The sequence below is a fragment of the Passer montanus genome, unplaced genomic scaffold, assembly GCF_014805655.1.
Source record: "Passer montanus isolate IOZ18808 unplaced genomic scaffold, ASM1480565v1 scaffold2, whole genome shotgun sequence".
NCBI classification, from domain to species: Eukaryota; Metazoa; Chordata; class Aves; order Passeriformes; family Passeridae; genus Passer; species Passer montanus.
In genome coordinates, this window is record NW_024366591.1 from 28,873,337 (window position 1) to 28,892,668 (window position 19,332).

The 19,332-nt window shown below is 39.9% G+C and overlaps 1 protein-coding gene across 3 annotated transcripts in view; it reads left to right on the forward strand.

Moving 5' to 3' along the window:
• The window catches only part of FBXO11 (F-box protein 11), a 70,653-nt gene that overhangs the window by 889 nt on the left and 50,432 nt on the right, over positions 1 to 19,332 (forward strand). Inside the window, exon 1 of one of the 3 annotated variants that reach the window (XM_039706783.1) lies at positions 5,118 to 5,138. The exons of the other annotated variants lie outside the window; for them this stretch is intronic. Coding sequence (XP_039562717.1) covers positions 5,132 to 5,138 — 7 coding nt within the window. The 5' untranslated portion in view covers positions 5,118 to 5,131. Of the gene's footprint in view, positions 1 to 5,117; positions 5,139 to 19,332 lie in introns of those variants that run through there. 3 annotated transcript variants of the gene reach the window in all.

Genomic DNA, 19,332 nt, shown 5'->3' on the forward strand with positions numbered 1-19,332 from the left:
CCCCGCCGCCCCCGCGGCCCCGGAGCCGAGCGGGGGCTCGGGCCGCCCGCACCCCGGCCCTGCCCGGCCGCGGCCTAGCGCGAAAATGTTGACAATTGGGAGCTAGCGGGGGAAAGCACCATTGTGTGAGGGCATGAGGAAGCGGCGAGGTGGGATTCGCCCCTCATGGAGCCCCGAGCGGGGTGCGGGGGGGCTCGGGGGTGGCGGCCCCTCGGGCCTGTCGCCCCAGTGGCGGCTCTGGGGGTGCCACTGTGCGTGTGCTCCGAATGTGCAGGGCTGGTGGTGGCTGGGCTTTTTTTTTTTTTTTTTTGAAGGCGAGATGGGGGTGGGATTGGAGGAGACATTTTGCATGTCTTATCTGGTGGATTGGATTTTAATTTTTTATGCATTACCTGTCACAACTCCGGCATGATAAAGAAGACTGATCAGTGGTGCGGTCTTAGGTGTACAAATGCCTTTTCAAAATTACAAAAAAAAAAAAAAAGGCTTCATTGTCAGCTGAATGTCTTTTGTTTGAATATCTAGGATATCGCATTGAGAACAAGGTATTTTAACGACGGAGATGCGTCGCGATAAACATTTTAGTGCATTTTATGCAATCAGAACATTTTAAGTAAATGAAGTCAAGAAAATTTAATCTGAGGAAGTATTTTTAATTCTCCATTCCTCTCCCTCCCCTCCCTCCCCTTCCTTCCCCCGCCCCCCCTCGCACACATTGGTCAGAGCAAAGAATGTTACCCAGACCAGATTGCTGTGTATATAACCAGAGGATGTGATGTCTTATGCCCAATTATGGGTCTTGTGTAAACCTTCCAAAATCTTCAGTAATTATATGATTAAAATGACTTCTCTGGTATACTGACATTTAAAAGAAAAACAACAACACAGAAAATAAAGCAAAACAACAACAACAAAAAGAACTTCCTCTCAAAGACATGCATGGAGGGTTTTCATCATCAGTGTTCCATATGCAGAATATAGGCATTTTTTCAACCCCATGGCTTACTTCGCCTTTTAAACAGATGAAAATACAACTTATAAAAGGCATCCAGAATGATGTGCTTATGGATTAAATGCAGTGATTATTCAGTTTTACATTAAACTGCCACTGTTCATATGTTACTAATTTGCTAAAGATACAGGCAGAAACTTTCTCTATTAAAACGTGAGGCTGCAGTGTACTTGTATTACTCTGACATTTCTAGAACTGTGGACTCACCTAATTTTTTTTTTCACATTGTTCTTCTGGTTCACATGGTTGACCACTCAGTGGTGATGAAATTATAACAAAATCAGATTCCATGGTTTGTGGAAATTACTGTTCCATGTGGATCATTGCTAGCTCTTTCCTTGCATTTTTGAAGGTCAGTTGTGCTAGGTCTCACTTGCCCAAAAATGTATCAACAGCATTAAGTTTTTTTTTTGTCATTAGTGTTCCATCTGCATTTGGGGTGTCTCTAGTGCAGTTTCTGTTCTGTCTCAGGATTTGCAAGGTCTGATCCACTATATCTGGAAGGTAATTTCAGTTTTTCCTGTGACTTTGATCGCTTTGTGCAGGGCTATTGCAGTAAAGGCTGATGAATAATGCTACTAAATTAAAAGCCAATATGCTGGGGTTAGACTATGCCATGCAAATCAGTGTTGACTTTTTTCACCTTTATTCACAAGCAATGTAGGTCATCCTAAAAAAGGCTGTACAAAAGAATAAGTTATTTGGAAAGGATTTCTATTGAACTGAGATTTAAATTTGTAAAAAACCCCTTTTTACTGGATACTGGGAATGCAGCTGTGACTGAACAAAAATTATTTTTTGTTACTGTTAATTTCTTTCCTCCTTAATATTATAGCTGTGTACTTATAGGCACAGATATCATGGGACAGAGTTGATAATACAGCTCACAGTTAATCTTTGGAACTTCTTGTTTCATATCATTAGATTGCTTTGTAAAACATGTACCAGGTCTTGAGCTTTATTTATTATTTAATGCTGCGTAAGTAGACAGTGTTTTACAACTGAGTAACAGCTGTTACATGTTCACTGCTGGGTAAAAATCAAGTTATGATGCCTATTGTTAATAAATAGATCACTGGGAAAAAAAATGCTTTTCTAAAAATCCTTCCTCAAAGGCTCCTTATAAGAATTTGAAAATCATACAAAGCTGTTCTTTCTACTGAAGTGGTTTTCATTTTATGTGTGTAGTAGGAACAAATCTGATGAATATATAACCATGCTGTCTATAATATGCATTGATGAACAATACCTGTGTACCTGTGTTCTGATTAATGGGGAAGGGAGATCATAAATAATTGCGGATAAAAATGTTTTCTCCCCCAGACTCACTGTGTAGTTCAGCCAAGATAAGATGTCATCAGGATACACTTCCCAAGATGTTTTGCCTTATGCTCTGCTGTTCACACCTCCCTCCATCTAAGTTAGCCACTCTGGCTACATTATGCCACTTCTGTTCTACCTTCTCCCTCCTGATCTCTCCCCAGTCACCAGTGGGGTTACCACTGGTTTATTCAGTGGTTTTGTCATTCTGCATGAATGATACAGAATAGATCTGTCCTTTTATTTTCTTTAGGACAAAGGTCTACCCAGAAGGAAATCTGGACTCGGTAATGTTTATGATTAAATATTCCCATGTTTGCTTATAGTGCTGGTTTTTTCTTCCTTGATTGTATAGGTTTGGCTAGTTTTGCTGGGAAGGATACAGGGTTATACACTTACTTTAAAAGACCAAAAGATCTTGTCCAGAATCCAGCTGAAATTGTCAACCTCAAAGCTATCATATGCATTTTTTTTTCTTGTTTCTGTTCTTCTCAAAATAATAACTCCATTAGTGCATATGTGCCTCTGTAAAACCAGCACATCATTGGCTGTAGTACTAATGAGGTTCTGAGCTGCATGTCCAGAATTAAGTGCTCTTAGGGTGGGCTCCTGTGTGCTGATAAGTACCCAGCTGCATCTGCCACGGTGCTGCTGTTCCGTGCTGGCGGTGTCCATGTGACAAGGCAGGGAGCTGCCTCCGAGCTGCCTGCACCAAATGCTAACTGCCTTTTTTTTTTTTCCCCAGGTTGATTTTTGGCACGAGTGCTGCTACAAGGGAAGGGATAACACTGAACGCTTGTGGGTGTGGTAGGACTGTGGCAGCTCCATTTTAGATTGGGTTAAGCTGGGTCAATACTTTTGGAGCTGAGGCAAATTTAATACATGCGTGCTGTAAACCTACCTTGCAAGTTTGCTTCCCCTTCTAGCCCCAATCTATTTTCCAGTGAAAACAAGATACATACACCCATATAGTCTGTGTGTCACTCTGCAACTTCTGAACTTGTTAGCTCATTTAAACCAAGGTTGACAAAAGGGTGTGAAGTTAAGTTTTGTGGCTGGGCAGAGGACAATGAGGGAAAGACATTTATAACTCACCCTCATCTACCCATGCCAAGAAGCAACAACCAGCTGGCCTGTCAGCACACAAGGTAATTGAATTAGTCATTTGTCTGTATAGGGGACACGAGGGCTTGACGGACTGGGAAAAAGAGTGGGTTAGGCTGTGTAAAACAGACATGTAGAAACTAAGCTCCAGTAGAGTTCTTGCTCACAACGTTTGAATTTTTTAATGTTGAGATAAATATCTTAGGAAAGGTAAAGAGTCTTTATTTGGCTCTGTTTCAAGTGTATGTGTGTAAGCACATGCATGATTATATATGGGGTTTTTTTTTAGTATGTACTAAAGGCTTATTTGGTGAGTGCAGGGCAATAACAGTAACTGAATTAAATTATTCTTATTCTGAAGCAAGTGCACAGACTTGCATCAAAGCACCTAAATGGGTTTCAGTTTTTGTAGGGTCATCCCTTAGGGCGAGAAGTCAAGTCATCAGTTGCTCCACATGGAAAGAAATCTAGTTAAGGCTTTTCTCTTATTTCTTGAAAGTGACTGATGGGCTGGGAAAAGATATATTCAGATATGGAAATAAAATTCTTGTTTTTGCAATGAAAAGTTTCCAAAATCTGCCTTACAGATACAAGTTTAGAGTCTATAAATTTGGTTCTTCAAGTACAATTTCAGTTTCCCAAAGCCTCATTCTGCATTATGAGTACAAAGGGGAGTATCTGTGTTACCTTTGTTGTCCTTCATATAGGACAAGTGGCTAAACCTATGCTAAAGCTTTCTGTTTCACTTGGAGAGATCAAAATTAAGTGTATTTATTCTTGGCATACGCAGTAGTGTTCATTGCTGATAGTCTTGGTATATTTTAGTCAATCATGAGACTATTAGCATCAGTTATAGTTTCCCAGAAATACCAAATCTTTTTTACCTTCTGTGTTACAAAAACTTGGAGCCCAGTGGTTTAAGAGCTAATGAAGCCTCCTCCATGGGCCTATTTTGTATCTTTGTACTTTGAGGGAAGGTTATGCTCTGTGCCCCCCTCCTTGCTCTGGTGCTTCCTGGGACAATCACAGCTACAGAGCAGACCAGAGCTGTGCAGTGTGTGTCAAGCATTTACTGCAGGTGTGCAGGCATGAAGCATCTCATTTGTTGAGCATAAATAAACATTGTATGCACTGGATGTGAGGCTTTGATGTATATGCATGGAACTGGAGCACTAGGAAGGCTCTGTCAGGCCAGCAGCTGCCTGGGAAGGTCAGGCTGGCAGCCTGCTTTCATGGGCAGCTCCCTCAGCAGCGCGGTGAGCCCAGCGTGCCTCACGAGTGCTGAATGTGCAGTGCCTGTGCAGAGCCACTGCTGTGCCCTGTGTTTGCTCAGCACAGTGAGCACACACACACACAGACACTGAGGTGGCATCCCAGGGCTGCTACTGCAGCCAGGACAACTCTTTGGCCCACACTCTCCTCTGGGTCCCTGGGGTAATTGGAAGGAGGATGCACCAGGTGCATTGTTAATGTGCATCACCTGTGGCAACACTTAAACTTCCTCTTGCAGGCTGGGCCTGTAAACTGTTTGGTCTGCTAGGAAGAGGAGGTAGTGTGCTTCTGTAAGGTTTCTAGGCTGCATATTTAGTCTTGCACATTGCAACAGATACAATAGGAAAATTAACCCAGAGCTGCACAACATATGGATAAAAAAACAGCAGAGGTGAAGTGACTGAGCTAACAGGAATTGAGAAAATGGAAGGTTTGTTCAGTTAAATTTGTCATTACCTAAGCTTTTCATGATTTCAGATTATTAGGTATTTCTTTTTGTTTCTTACTTGTGTGATGTTTCTGCATTCAGCACTTGGATTGGAAGGGGAGCAAAACTTGGTGATTATTGTTCATGGTGCTAAGCTGTAGTATCTGAATATAATCTAGGCTTTTAGTCTGAGTCCTTCAGTTCTTGTGAAATGGGGGCCAAGGAGCAGGGAGGGAAAGGAAGCAAATTAAAACATGTAGTGAAGTTACAGAACATCAGAATTCTGCTTTTGTAGTATATTATTGCTTTTAAATTTTTATAGAAGAAAATGGTAAGTTCTAGATGTGGGTTCCTAAGTAAAGAAGATGCTCTAGAGGCATCTTCTATTATGTGCCTTGTACTTCCTGTTAGAAAGTTTAATTAACTTTTCTTGAGGTGATTAAAGTCTATGAATCTGAAATCCTTCATAAAAGATAACTTGAATAGTAGTTATTGTGGTTCCTTGCAATAACAGTTTTCCTGATTATAAAAATCAGGAAATTCCCTGTTCTTAAAATTATTATTTTTTGTGGGTAGAAGCTAGGCTAAACAGGCAAAGAACATTTATAAAACCTGGAGTTCTTTCAGTAGGCTGTTGGGGACTATTTTTTGTGCTCTCCTCTGAGAGACTTCCTTTTCTTGCATTTTTCCAAGAGAGCTAAGTAATTGTAGAGCCTGTTTGTTAAAGAAAGAGGTTGTCCTGGTTCTCCTGCTTCTAACTTCATGCTCAGCCTTTGCCTTGTTTTGACACCCTTAGTTCCCTGAACCATATCACCACAGGAACCAAGCCTCCAAAACACTCTGAGTAGTTGCCTGCTGGTTTAGCTGTTGGAGCTCTCTAACTGCAGGGTTGGGTGAGTGCATAAGAGAATTGGCCATCAGCGCGACTGGCCCTTGCCCTCGCAGGTCACCCCTAGATCAGCTGGGCTGTCGTGTGGGATTGGAGCCTTCCCCAGTGCCTGGTGCCAGTCCTGTGTGTTTGAGAGGAGCTGTTGCAATGCTGCTGGGGCTCAGTGCTCTGCTCCGTGCTGTGGCACATACAATGAAACCTACTGTTCGTTGTAACAGAAACCTGCAGTTTCCATTCCGTTGCCAGGTTTGTCAGGTCCCTCTGATGTCTTATATGTGAGAGTTCAGGCACTGCTTTGTTCTGGGAGCTCAGACTGCTGCATAGTTGAGCTCTGCCTGGAAACCTTGTCACTCAGGCTCCTAGGTTTGTTTCTGTTGAGCGGCTGTACCTTGGCTCCAGGTAGGTTGTTCCACAGAAGCCTGTATAGATATGCTTCCCATACATACCGGATATCACTGGTATTCCAGTATCAAAATAATAGTAGTGTTTATCTTCTTGCACAACCAGTTCTGTGTTCCAAAAAACTGATTCAGCTGTACCATGTGAGTGCCAGTCTAGTGCTGGTAGAGCCTGTGGAGCTTTTCCTCACTTTTTCTGTGCTGAATGACTACATTGAGCTTGGTAGGAACACACAGCATACAGAGATCAGCACTCCTGAGAATGAAATTGGAAAACAAAAAGTTGGGCTTTGTCCTACTTTGAGTTGCCCCTATATGGCAACAAGGCCAAATCAACAATTGTACTTGAAATTCCTATACTTATTTTAAATAACCACTGTACACAACAGCAGAAGAGCTGAATTTGCAGTCTCATGGTCATCGTACTGTGTATATGATTTTATACTGAAGGGCTGGTTAGCATAATAGGTCATGTTACAGTAACTATTTCCTTTTGGTAATCCCAGTTTGTAGTGTTTGGAAACAGCCTGTTTACCTTAAGGGCTCTCATCTATGGGTTCTCTTCTGTTGCTTGTTTTCACCTTACACATCCAGAAGTAAAGGTTCCAAGGTTTAGTGTCTTGCTTTCTGAATAGGGGTGAGTTGTAGCTCTACAGCAGGTCTAAATTTCAAGCTATCTTTGTATTTGGACAGGTTATTGTAGGATGACAGGTTACCATATGTCAGCTGATCTGGGGTGTCTGATTCACAGTAATTGTTCATGTGTATGCTCTTAGCCTGTGGCAAATGGAAGGTAATTTGAGTTAGCTTGACCCTCTTTCATTATGCTCTTGCAAGGCACTCCCTTCTCCATGTGGATTGTTAGACCTACTGAAGAGCCTTGGCTAAAACAATAATGCAGTTTCTGTCTCTCAGCTAGTTTGGCTGTATCTGTGCAACAGCAGGATGAGGACTTCACCAACTTCCTGTATTGTTGTGGTTTTGAGACCATACCTTGCTGAAGAAATAAATCCTACAAAAATGCTACCCTGAAAACCAGTCAGATGTTACAATTGCCAGGTGTGTTTTTCTTTAGCAGAACATACAAAGCTTTATTAGTGCATTTATAAACATGTAAAACAAGTTGTTTATTTCACAGTATCTTGGTATACATCTTTCTTGTTTTTGAAGAAGTATGTTTTACCTTGATTTCTCTCAGATGATGTTTGGTAATTGAAATAATTCTAACACTGCAGTAACAATTTTCGATGTTCTCGTTAAAAGCCTATTGAAATCCCAGCTAACTGAAAAATTCCCATTTGCTACAAATGGCACTTAAATTTGATCTGAAATGACATGAAAGGTAAAACAATTGATTTTCTTTTTAGTGCCTAGTTATTATTTGAAATTTGATTTTGCAACAGCAAATCCACTCCAGTCTGGTTCATCAATAATTGTTAAAAATCTAAAATACTACTTAAATGCTTATGGGAAAATATTTTTCAGTAGTGTGATGCAGCCATCCTCTCTTGCTGCCTTAGCGAATTCTTAAGGCTCCCAAAGAGAAACTCAGAGCTGTCTCTTGAATCTATTCCATTTCCTCTTACACAGATTAATCTCCTTACTTAATTACTGCATTACTGATCCTGTGTGTATATAAAGTATCCTTCCTATTTTTTTGTTCCTATTTGGTCAATAAGTGTTTTTTCTAGGAGATAATTGGGTGAAATTTACAGTTCCCAAGCTTCTTGTACTTGGAAAAGTCAGAGGAAATGTGTAAATTTCTTCTTCAATTGGAATTTGAGACGTAAGTCTTGGTGCAGACTTCTTGTAGTCCTGTAAGAAATAAATAGTTGGGAAGTTTATCAACATACCTTTAAAAAGTTACATCTGTCAACGTACTTTAGAAAGTACATTATGCTGCAGAAGCATGGGAAAACTTCAGATTTTAATCGTTGTTTCTAAGAGCTGCGGACCAAATGGAATGCTATTTTATCTAAATAAGCCTTTCCTGATAATTGGGAGAGCAAGAGGCCAGAAAGGTGACCCAAATGCTGTTGGGTCATCAATGTAAATTGTGTGTAGTGGCTGCTCAAATTAATGTTTACTATTTCCTTCAGTTGTTGCTGTCTTGACGGAAGGACTACAGCTCTTAGATGGTTGTTACATTAATCCTTGTCAAGATGTGATGCCTCACCTTTCTGTGAAGGTGGTAAGATCTCTGACCATGTTCTTGGACATTCATCCAGAGTCTTTGAAGAGCAGTTATTCAGAATAAACCAGTTCACGCTGAAGTTTCATTTGCTCTTTTTGGACCTGTGTTGGCTGCAGCTGTTCAAGATGAGACCATGGGTAGAGACAAGAGAAGCTGAGCTCCATCTGCTATGACCTTGGAAGAGTGAAGGTCCAGGGCAATTGCCATGTATGAAAGTGTGTGGTGGTTTTTCCATCAAATAATCACTTTTCATGGAACCACACACTGGTTTGGGTTCGAAGAGACCTTAAAAATCATCTCATTTCAGTTTCTAATTTCTCTCTTGTTAAGATCCATTTGGAGCTTCCTCTGGTTCCATTTTTAAGTCTCTGCAAAGCTCTACAATAACTGAGCCTCTAAGGTATGTGCCTTGGATTGCTGTTGAGAGAACCTCCTTCAACACATGAGTTGTTTGGCCAGCTAGGCATCAGTGGGAGGAGAGAGGATTAGTGCTTTGGGCTACTGTTGCTGTCAGGATGACTAGAAGAAGAATGGGTGTGATGGTGATAATGGGTGATATCTGAGCAGCTTCAAGTGGCCTTTGATAACAAGTTTAGAACCTTTCATATCTTGCCAAGTATCTTCTCTTTGATCAGCAGCTTGTGATCAATAATCTGCTGATACACTTGACAGTATCAGTATGGTTGTTAGTCATTGTCAATTTTTACCTTAATTTGAAAGGTTTAAGTAACTGAAAAAGGCATATCCCACTAGGTTCAGTGGGTGTCTGTCTAATGAAGCTCTGTTCTGAAGATCAGTTCGTCACAGTACTTGTCAGTGTGATGTTGGATCTCCCTTTTTGTCTAAATAACGCTTGAACACCTGAGCTTGTTAACTTTAAAAGTCTAAACAGGAAATAATGTTTACTAACAGCCCCATCTCCTCTAAAATTGTTTTTTAAATGCCAGAAAAGAAGAGGAGGTGAAATTATTCTGATTTTACAGTTACAGACAACCTAACTTTTAATATGTAAGTTTAAAGGAAATTGTATTGATCATACTAACATTGAAATCTTTAAATTTGTAAAAATTTACATTGAAATTTGAAAAAGAGGGAGAACATAAAATTAGTTTCAAACAAATTTTTATTTTAAAATTTCAGTCTCAATAGTATGGAGTGTTCCAGTTCAAGATCAGTTTTCATTAATTAATTTCAAAAATTCATTAATTTTTCAGCCTGTATTTTTCTGGATAACTTTTTTTAGAAACTGAAGCTTTGAGTTATCTCTCTGCTGTGGGTTGCTCATATGCTGATTAATACAATGGAAGTTAAAAGTAGGTAGTGTGTGGAAAAAGCATGGTTTTTAACTCCTCTTTTTCAAAGGCATGCCAAACAATACCTGTTATCCATTGGTGCTGAGAGTGGATTCATTGCCATGTTCTTGGGTAAATCCCAGCAGACTGAGTGCACAGTTTTTCATTAATTTGACTCCACGACCAGTATCACAAAGAGTGCAAGAAGCTGCCAGTATATTTTTGTGTGTATTTGTAAGATCTAGAAATGTTGCACAATTGTGTAGCATCAAGAATGTTACCTGAATAGTGAGTTGGACAGAGTAATTTTTCAGACTAAATACACTTCAGTTGTTATCCCAGTGTTTCTTCCCTATCAGCACCATTGGCCCTGAGCCGTTCCTCTGGGTTACCACTATGAGTAAACAGGTAGTCTGGTGAAGGGGAGCTGTAATGGCTGTGAAAGGCAGAAATTTTCAACTCTTTATGTCACTTACATGGTAGAAATAATTACCACTTTTCATAATGAGCAAGTTTTAAATAGTAAAATGGATAATTTCTTTTTCTCATTATCTTTATGATGTTTTGCTGCAGTTGTAGTCAGTAAAATTATATATATATACTGAGTATTAAATATTAACTAAGATTTATTTCTTGTAACATGTGAGGAGTCATGTTGGCAGAAGGATTATGTTTTGCAATAATATAAATGCTGTGTGCATTATGATGGCTGGGGTAACTGCTTGGGCCTGGCTAAGATTTCCTTAAGATTTTTGGGACATATTTTGTATTTTACCCAAATTTAAAAGTACTACAGAAATGGCCAAATACATTGCAGAAAATTAATTTTAGTTTGTCTAGCTTTTGAAATCTGTATATGGCTTGAGAAAGGGCAAAGGCATCAGAAGAGCAGGGTTTAGGAATGTGATATCCTGCTTGTGTTGAGTTTTTTTCTCAGTTAAAAAAAACAAACAAAACAACCTGCTCCTTTTTTATTAAAACTGATAAGTGATGTATTTCCTCCCAAGCCTTGCCTCTTCCTCCCCTCTGTCAGATATTTTTCACTATATATGTGGAGATAATTCTTAAGTATCCCATTCTGCAAACCTAGCTGGCAAAAATCTCCCCATCTAGGTAAAATTTCTCTTAGAGACAATCACTGTAGTAGACTGAATGACCTTAAGAGTTTAAGTTAAATAAGAAATTTCTTTTAAGAGGAGATTAGTAGACATGTATGCATATTTAATTTTTAAAGTGAGAGGACCAATTCAGTGGTTCTTTGTTTCCTCTTTCAGTATTTCTAGTAACAGCACTGCAGTGGGTGGAGTAAGACTGATAAGCAGTTTCTAGTCCAGAAGGTTCCTGACTTACTGATCTCTTCACAGAAATCCTTACTCTTGTATGTGCTCAGATTTTACTTAGGAAAGAGCTGTTCAAGCATTCAATGATGTAAAAAGAATGCCAATCAGTGCACTCAACTTTCATCCTTCCCTTCTGCCTGAAGGGTCCCGTGTTGGGGTTGCACTAAACATGGGGAAATATGTTATTCTGCCACTAGTGATTGCCTAGAGTAATTTCAGCTACTGGTAAAGGATCCCCGTTGTTTTACTAATTTGGATATTCGTACTGCAGAACTCCTGTGTCTTGCAGGCCTTCAGTCATGTCTGTAGCTATCACTGCACACCTGGGATGTTCTGATGTACCATTGTTCTGACCTCAGCAGTGGGAAATGAAAGCATGAGGAAATGGCATAAGTTGCCCAAAGTCGCCAGGGAAGTCTGTGGGCACAGTTTCACTGATATTTTAAGCAATGTGATTACAAATGGCTACCAAAAGGGATTTTCTCAGTGATTTGCTTCTTCCTTCCTTTGTTTTAATGACTGTGTACCTGTACAGTCACTCCCACTGTGTGTGGGAGCAGGTGGGAAAAGGTCTGCACCCTCCTTTCTGGCAGTATTATACACGTAAATTGTTTTATCTTTATCATGGAACCACATCTGTGACAAAGCACAGAATTGAACGTGGTGTCCTTGGGTTCCTGTGGTTGGTACTCCAGTTGTGAACCACACAGTGTCTCTTAGCAGAATACCTTTTTTTTTTTTTTTCTGGACTTGGATAGTGCTCCTCTTGTCCCAGGCTAAAATCTGGATGGGTGTACTGGGAGTTGTTGCTCTCAGTCACCCTTTGTCCTGTGCTCCCAGCTGATCCTTGTTCAAGACAGGGATCACTGAATGGCTCAGGATATGGCTGTGGTGGTGCTTTAATCTTTCAGGGCAGCATATGAAGGCAAAGGAGGGTTGCAGTTGGTTGGCTTAATTATGCTGGGCTGAAAACTGGAGCTGCTCTTGCAGTGCCACGTGAGCTGTATGGCCATCTGTCATTGGGGCACCAACTTACATTCTAAGGGGCAGCTGGCAGGGTTGAAACTTGCTTTGCCTGGCAGACTCTTTTTTTTTTCTTTATTTTCCAGTGTGTGTCAGTCAAAACCCTTATTTTGTGGGTAAGGCAGAGAGTAAGGCTTATTTTAACTGTTTGTGCAATTAACTTAAAAAAAATCCTAAGAAGAACAGTGGTCATTTCTGTGAGAATAAATAATATTCTTATAACTCACATTCTGTGCCCTTATAGACTCTTGTTTGTGCTTTTGAGATTCAACATTGTGACAGTTGTGAAGCCATAGGTGTGCCTGTGGGTGCACTGAACCATACGTATGGCACAAGAAAATTACACATTGGTACTAAAATGCAGTGTGACATTGTGAAAGCACAAATACCCAAGGAAGTGCCTTGAGACATGACCTACAGTTCATGTGGAAGTTTTAAACTGAGATTTTGCTCTGGTTCTTCAGAAACTTCAGCATAGGCTTCTGAGGAGGGATGTGGGAACTCCAAATGGTATTGATTATATTGGCACATTGCTATGAATAGAAAGAGAAAAAACATTGGTAACATTTTATCTGAGGAAGAGTGTGTGAGTTATAAAAGGTAATTGTTGGGAAAATAAGTAGTTGTAGAAAACACTGCTGTTGGCAGTCAAACAGTATATGGCTTTTAATTTGAAAAGCTTTGAATATTTTTATCAGAAGGGGAAGTACTGCTACCTCTCTTTCTGTTTGGTGGTTGGCTCTTTTGTTTTTTCAAGACTAGGCATGAGTTAATAGTTTAGTGGTTCTGGAAACTCCTAGCAAGTCCAGCATTTACATTGGCTCAGCCTACTATAACTTGGTCATGCCATGCAGCCCTCTGATGTGCTGAGGGGAGAGGCTAGGAAGCAACATTAAATTACATTAAAGCAACATTAAATCCATTAAATAATGGATTCCTAGTGCTCAGTGGTAATCTGGACTGCTACAGATGATGTTCTTCTCTAACTTAAACCTGCTACTGGCTGCCCTGAAGGGACCTTTATAAAGATGGTACTTGGCATATGGGTGTTTTGTCCACTTCTCCAGCCATTGGACCAGAGATTTTTAAAGGGAATATTTACAACATGCATTGCTTTGGTACGAATCCATAATTTGGTCTCAGAATCTGTCACTGTGTTAATTGTGCCTTTCACAATCATGTAGGAGTAAATGGTAGGGCTTCTAGCCTGTTAAGGTTGAAGTCTTATGAATGTGCAATAGAACATGTCTGAGACATCCCCTCATTGCTACATGTAGCTCAGAGAACAGTATGGAATTTAAATTTTCTTTATATCTCTCCTACTAAATTATGTTGTTTGCTAGAGGAAAGCAATTTTTTCTTGTAGATGTGGTGGAAACATTTGACTTTAATAATTGGTTCAGATTTGCAGGAAATTATATTTAGTTCTCTGTACTTTTCAAAGAAAATAAAGTTGTAATGACTTGGAATAAAATGTTACAACTGTCCAGAAAGGGCACTGACAAAGTATTGTACTCATTTGTACTGGCAAAATGAAGTTCAGTGGCACTTTCACATTTACTTGCAGTGTAATTATTTCTGGTAAAGAACTTGACTGATACTGTCTGTGTTTTGAGATGTTCAAGTCCATGACTTAATTGCCTTGCTTTTGATCTTTACTTGGGTACCATGCTCCCCTGTAGGTACACAACGGAGACAACTTTATGTAGGGACCTTCCGTCTGAGCCTGTCCCATTGCAGGGGGGACTCCTGCTATTAGGATTTTTTTAGTGTTTTTAACTTGTGTTTTAATACATGTGTGCCTCCAGTGTCATTTGTGATGGAGTGGGGAGGAATGTGGTGGTGGGACTGTGTCCCTCCTTTATATCTCAGGTCTGTTCTGTGTTGGGAAACCAGAGGTCTTCTGTGTTTACAGTGAGCCAAGGTGACAGTAAGGTTTGGCTTTATAAAAAATGAAAATTAATTTTGATCTACTCTGTACAGAACATTATTGCACCTCTGTATTTGTCCAGTAAAGGCACAAAACATCTTTTTGCCACTTGTGTCATTGGCAGTTTTATTGCTGTGTTTTTTCTATACGTTTTCACTTTGTAAGATTTTCTTCCCAACACTGTCATAGTTGAAGGTTTTCAGGACTTCGGCCACAATTGATTCCTTTTCATTAAGGGAAAATTTCTCTCCTTTTCCATTTGTTTCCTAAAGAACATAAAATATTTTAATAAGGGTTTTCTTTTGTCTTAAAATCTAAGCCTAAGTAGCCAGACTGGATTTTGATTTTGAGATACACATGACTTCTTTTATTTTTCTTCTTAAGTTTGAAGGCTCTAGTTCTCAAGTGTGAAATATTATTAACAAATTTTTCGAAACCTGTTATTTCATAGTTCTTCACTTTGTTCCCAGGAATAATGACATTTTCTGACTAATAGATGGCACTATGTATAACATAGATGGTTCTTGCCCTTAGAAAACAGAAGACATAGCTGCTATGAAAGATGGTTTTAGTCTTTCCACCTAAGTGCTGCTCTTAAAGTCTTGTTAGTGTAATGCTGATTTTGTGTCCTTAATTATGTGTATTCAGCAGTTTACTGCCTGGTAACAAATCTAGTCTGAGCTCTAAATATAACTTACACTCTCTCAGTCTAGGTTGTTATAAATGTTTAATTTTTTTCATTCTGATAACTGCATTTAACTAGTGCACTTGATCAGAAAGTGTGTAATTGGTTATTTCTGTACACTGTATTTCTACCAGGGCTCAATCTGGTCCTGCACAATTTACTTCTCTGTATGTTTAATTTAAAAGAGCAGGTCTATGTTGCTTATAGGAGCCACCAGCCTCTTGCCTCGGGGCATGGACTTGCTTGTGGACTTTTCCTTCTGGAGAGTGCCTGTGTTTTTTGAGGAATATGGATTGCTAGATTGCCCATGTCAATTAAGGTAGAAGTTCTTGAAAGCAGCACTTGTTCCTACCAAAATACTGGTTTGTGAAGTTGTGAACAAAACCTCAGTAATCAACTAAACCTCAGAAAGTTAACCCAACCCACCATATTTACAGCATCTGGATGTAGGATGGATGTTGGTATATGTGGAGGAAAATAAGTAAAGGTTGCTGTAGGTAACTTCTTGACTACATTCAGAATGGTGAGACATAATGCAGTATTTTAAAAAATTATTCTTAAAATATGTACTTTGTGTAAAACAATCATAAAATTACACATAAATTTTTTCAATACATAGAGTAGCATTTTTTGTGTAAGTTTATTCTTTTAACCTATAGAATATGAACAGTTTGTTTTTTAAATTAGCCATAGTTTGAGAATAAACATGTCCAAAATTTAATCTGACAGTTGCTTAGAATACATTTTAAGACAATTTTTTTAGCTATGTTGAGCATGAATATAACAAAGATGACTAATCCTCCATGGGCTCAACCAAAATACAAGGGGTGCATGGCAAAGCTCAATGCACTTATAAATTATCTTTGATACATATTAGAACATGGAGAATATCCCAGTTTTGCCTCCAGAGAAGCAGTTTTGCCTCTATAACAGAGATGTAAGAATGCTGTACTTGATGCAGTATAATTAATAGTTGACAAGTATTGTATGTTTTAGTTCAGTAAGGGAAAATACCCATTTATTTAGTAGGCTGGATTTAACTGTGTTCATGACCCTTGTGGCATACTTGAAGTTGAGTGCAGAAAATATATTTCAGTTGCTAGAAATGTTTTGAATGCTCATGATTTCAGAACAACTCATGAAGGATTCTTTTCTTTTGAGTCTCTATGATACTGAACCTGCTTGTGTCTGTGCTGGCACTTCAAATCTGACAGACTACATAAATGTAGTTGTGTAAAGGGGGGCTTTTTGTGCTTGCAAATATACAGTGTCTTGCATATTCTGCAGGTGTAGGATTTGAAACTCACTGTGATTTGTTGTTCTGAGTTTGCATCTGTGGTCTTGCTATCCCATGGTAGGCGTTGCTCTTTGGAGAAGGTGAATGTGGAGTGACTGTGTAAAGACAGCATCATCAGTCTGTAGATGCTTTGCATGCAAGGTTTTCCTCTAGGAACACTTAGACACTTCAGAGGCTCCCTTCAAGGTAAAGATGCTAGATAGTCAATAAAAAACCTCTTGTGTTTAGAAGTGATGTTTAGTACTAGATTGGTGCTGAATTGTTGGCATTGACCTGTGTTCCCTGAAGCACGGCAGTTCTCCAGGATTAAATTATACAGGAGATGTGAAAAGACAGGAGCAGAATGAAGTGGTTCTGACTCTTATTCTTTAAGGTTGGTTGTTATTTTGTTTTTAATTAGCTAATACATTCACGCACACATGTGTAGCCCTTGCTATGTGACAAGTCCTGAACTTTCCTCCACCAAGGACAGGACCTCCTGTGAGTCTTTGAGAGTCTGAGATATAAAGTAGAATATCTTTTTCTGGAAATATTTTCCTACATGTGGCAAATGAGAGGTATCTGTTAAGGGAAGTTAATCTCTACAGTGATGTGTCAGCTTTGTTTACTTGCTGATTTCTGGTTATAACTGGACATTGCAACTACTATAATATTTTCCCACAGTATCACTGTAGATAGGGCAGTGCATCCATCTGCTATGAGGGTCTGTTGTCTATCATATGGAAGTAAAAATTCATTCCATCATGGTTCAGTCACTGGCCTGTTTCTCATCTCATGCCAGTATCAGAAATGCACACAGCACTGGCATGAAATAATTCACTGACTGTTAAGTAGTACACTTCAAAGATAGCAGTCTGATTTGATGTCAGGCCTCATAGTTTTGCAACCATGGTTTGACTGATGCACCAAAATTTCTTTGTGTTCCTTACTTGTTAGTCATCAGTGGTGGCATATGCTCTGACATCTAAAGAAAAAAATATTGTCAAGCAGCTCCTGTACAGTTACAGGGTTCTTCAAGGTGTGTTTCTCTGTTGCCTGCCTTCTGGCTGTGCTGGTTGCAAGCTTTTGGTTGCAAGGGTTTGGATAATGCCCACTTCTTCAGCCCTTACCTGGGAGTGTAGAAGCCATGGGCTGGGTGTTTCCTTCCCAGTTTTACTGCTGCCCAAAGCCCTTTTGGGAGTGGTGTTTCAGAAGCAGAGGAGTGGCACTGAGATGGTTTTGGCAGCTTTGGGTTGGAGGGAGGCTGTGGCTGCTCTATGAAAATTTCAGTTGCACAGTAATGAGTGTGACTGTGTAGTTACAACTGGGTAACTACAGTAAAAACTACAGTAAAGAAAAACGTTCAGTAAAGAAAAACGTGGGATAGTGTGGTTATTGAAATTAAGGACTTTTGGTACTGAATTGATCTTCCCCTAAGTGCTAACACAAGGTAAAGTGGTTCAGATTAAAGATTGGAAACTGGTTTACTAGATTCTCCTTTGTTTTCACCAGTAATTTTCAGTAGTATTTAAATTCAAATGAGTTCATAAATACATTTTCTACTGTTGCTTTACAGTAGTGATGTCTGAAAGAAGCAGCAGGTGAAAGAATACAAACAGCAATGTCTTTTAAATCCTCCCCACCTACATTAACATTTGAAAGATGTTAATCCTTTAACTCATGAATCGAGTGGAGTGTGCCAAGATGGCAGCAGCTAGTTCAGGTTTGGCTCCAGCAGTTTCAAGCAAGTTTGTGAGTGTAGAGTTCTTAAACAATGTGCCATCATCTCATCCCAGATTATCAGTTAGGAGAAGGAATGGCTGCAAGCAGACCAGCCGGGAAAGAGATGTGAGTGTTGTTCATGTAACCCCAAAGCACTGCACAGTCAACACACCAGTCTAAGCCTGTGTGAAAACAAGCTCTCTGTGCCTCTGTGTTGTCTTACTTTCTCCTGTTCCAGCCTTGCTCTCAGCTGTGTCCATGAGCTCTTCAGGGTAGGTTTGGGTTTTTTCCCTCTGCTCTAAGTGTTTGAAGTGACTGACTTGGCTGCGTCTCCAGGTGCTCCTGTGCATTAATAACAGTGGAACAAGTGAGTAGTTTGCAGGTGTGTCAGATTGGTAAATTCAGAACAGGTGAAACTGTGACAGGATGACGTGATGAAGGAAGCTGAAACTGAGGTGATGATTACAAAGACTGACAGAAAATAGGGCCTGGAAAATAAATTCAATTTGCTGACGTTATATAACCATCTTGGTGCAGCCTGTAGATTCATTAGTTTGGGAACATACTTTGTAAGGGAGAGTGATTGTGTGTGGCTTTGCTTTTAGCAAATTGACAGTAATTTAGAGTGAAGGTGTAGGAGGTAGAATATATTAATACTCTGACTTTCTAGCTGGTGTGATCTTGTCTAGCAGGTGAGCTTTTCAGCGTGTTCAGCCAGCATGTGTTCCGGCATACTTCAATTTACAGCTGCAAAGGTCCTTGAAACCATGAATTGGCACAGTAGCACTTCTTGATTTTTCTTTTTAATTTTATTTTTGTAACTGCTGAGAGCTTAATAATATGAAAAAAGAATGGTTGATCTCTTTCTGTACCAGCGACATTCACAGGATTATCCAAGATGGTGTACAGTAATAGTGTAAGTATTACCTCATTCCAGGTGAAAGACCTGGGGGTGGGGGTAGATACTATTTTGAAGATCACCCTTAAGTAGGTGGTACTTGTATGTCATTCCTCCTGGTGTGAGCAGAAATGACTGGAAGAGCACGAGATGGGAAGAGGAGCAGGAAGGCAGTGTAGCTTGCTGCAGGTACCCCAAAGTCCTTTCTGAGCCTGGACAGGGCTCAGCAGGCACAGCCAGGGGTTCCTGCCTGGCAGGACCATGGCCTCTGCTCAGCTCACTGTGGCTGGGAGCTTCATTTGTGAGCAGAGGTAGGGGTTACCCCTACACTGCTACCACCCTAGCAGGGCAGATTTTGAAATCTTAATTCTCTTAAACAAAGGTCTGGTGGATGTCTTGGAGTTTGTCTTCCCTTCTTTCTCAGCTCTAACAGTAAGGGATTAATCTTCTCCTGTTGCTCTGTAATCAAAGCTTTTATTTTGGTTATAACCATGTCTGAGCAGTGTAAACAAGATCACACAGTCAGGCAGTGGTCTGTTTACTTCATGCT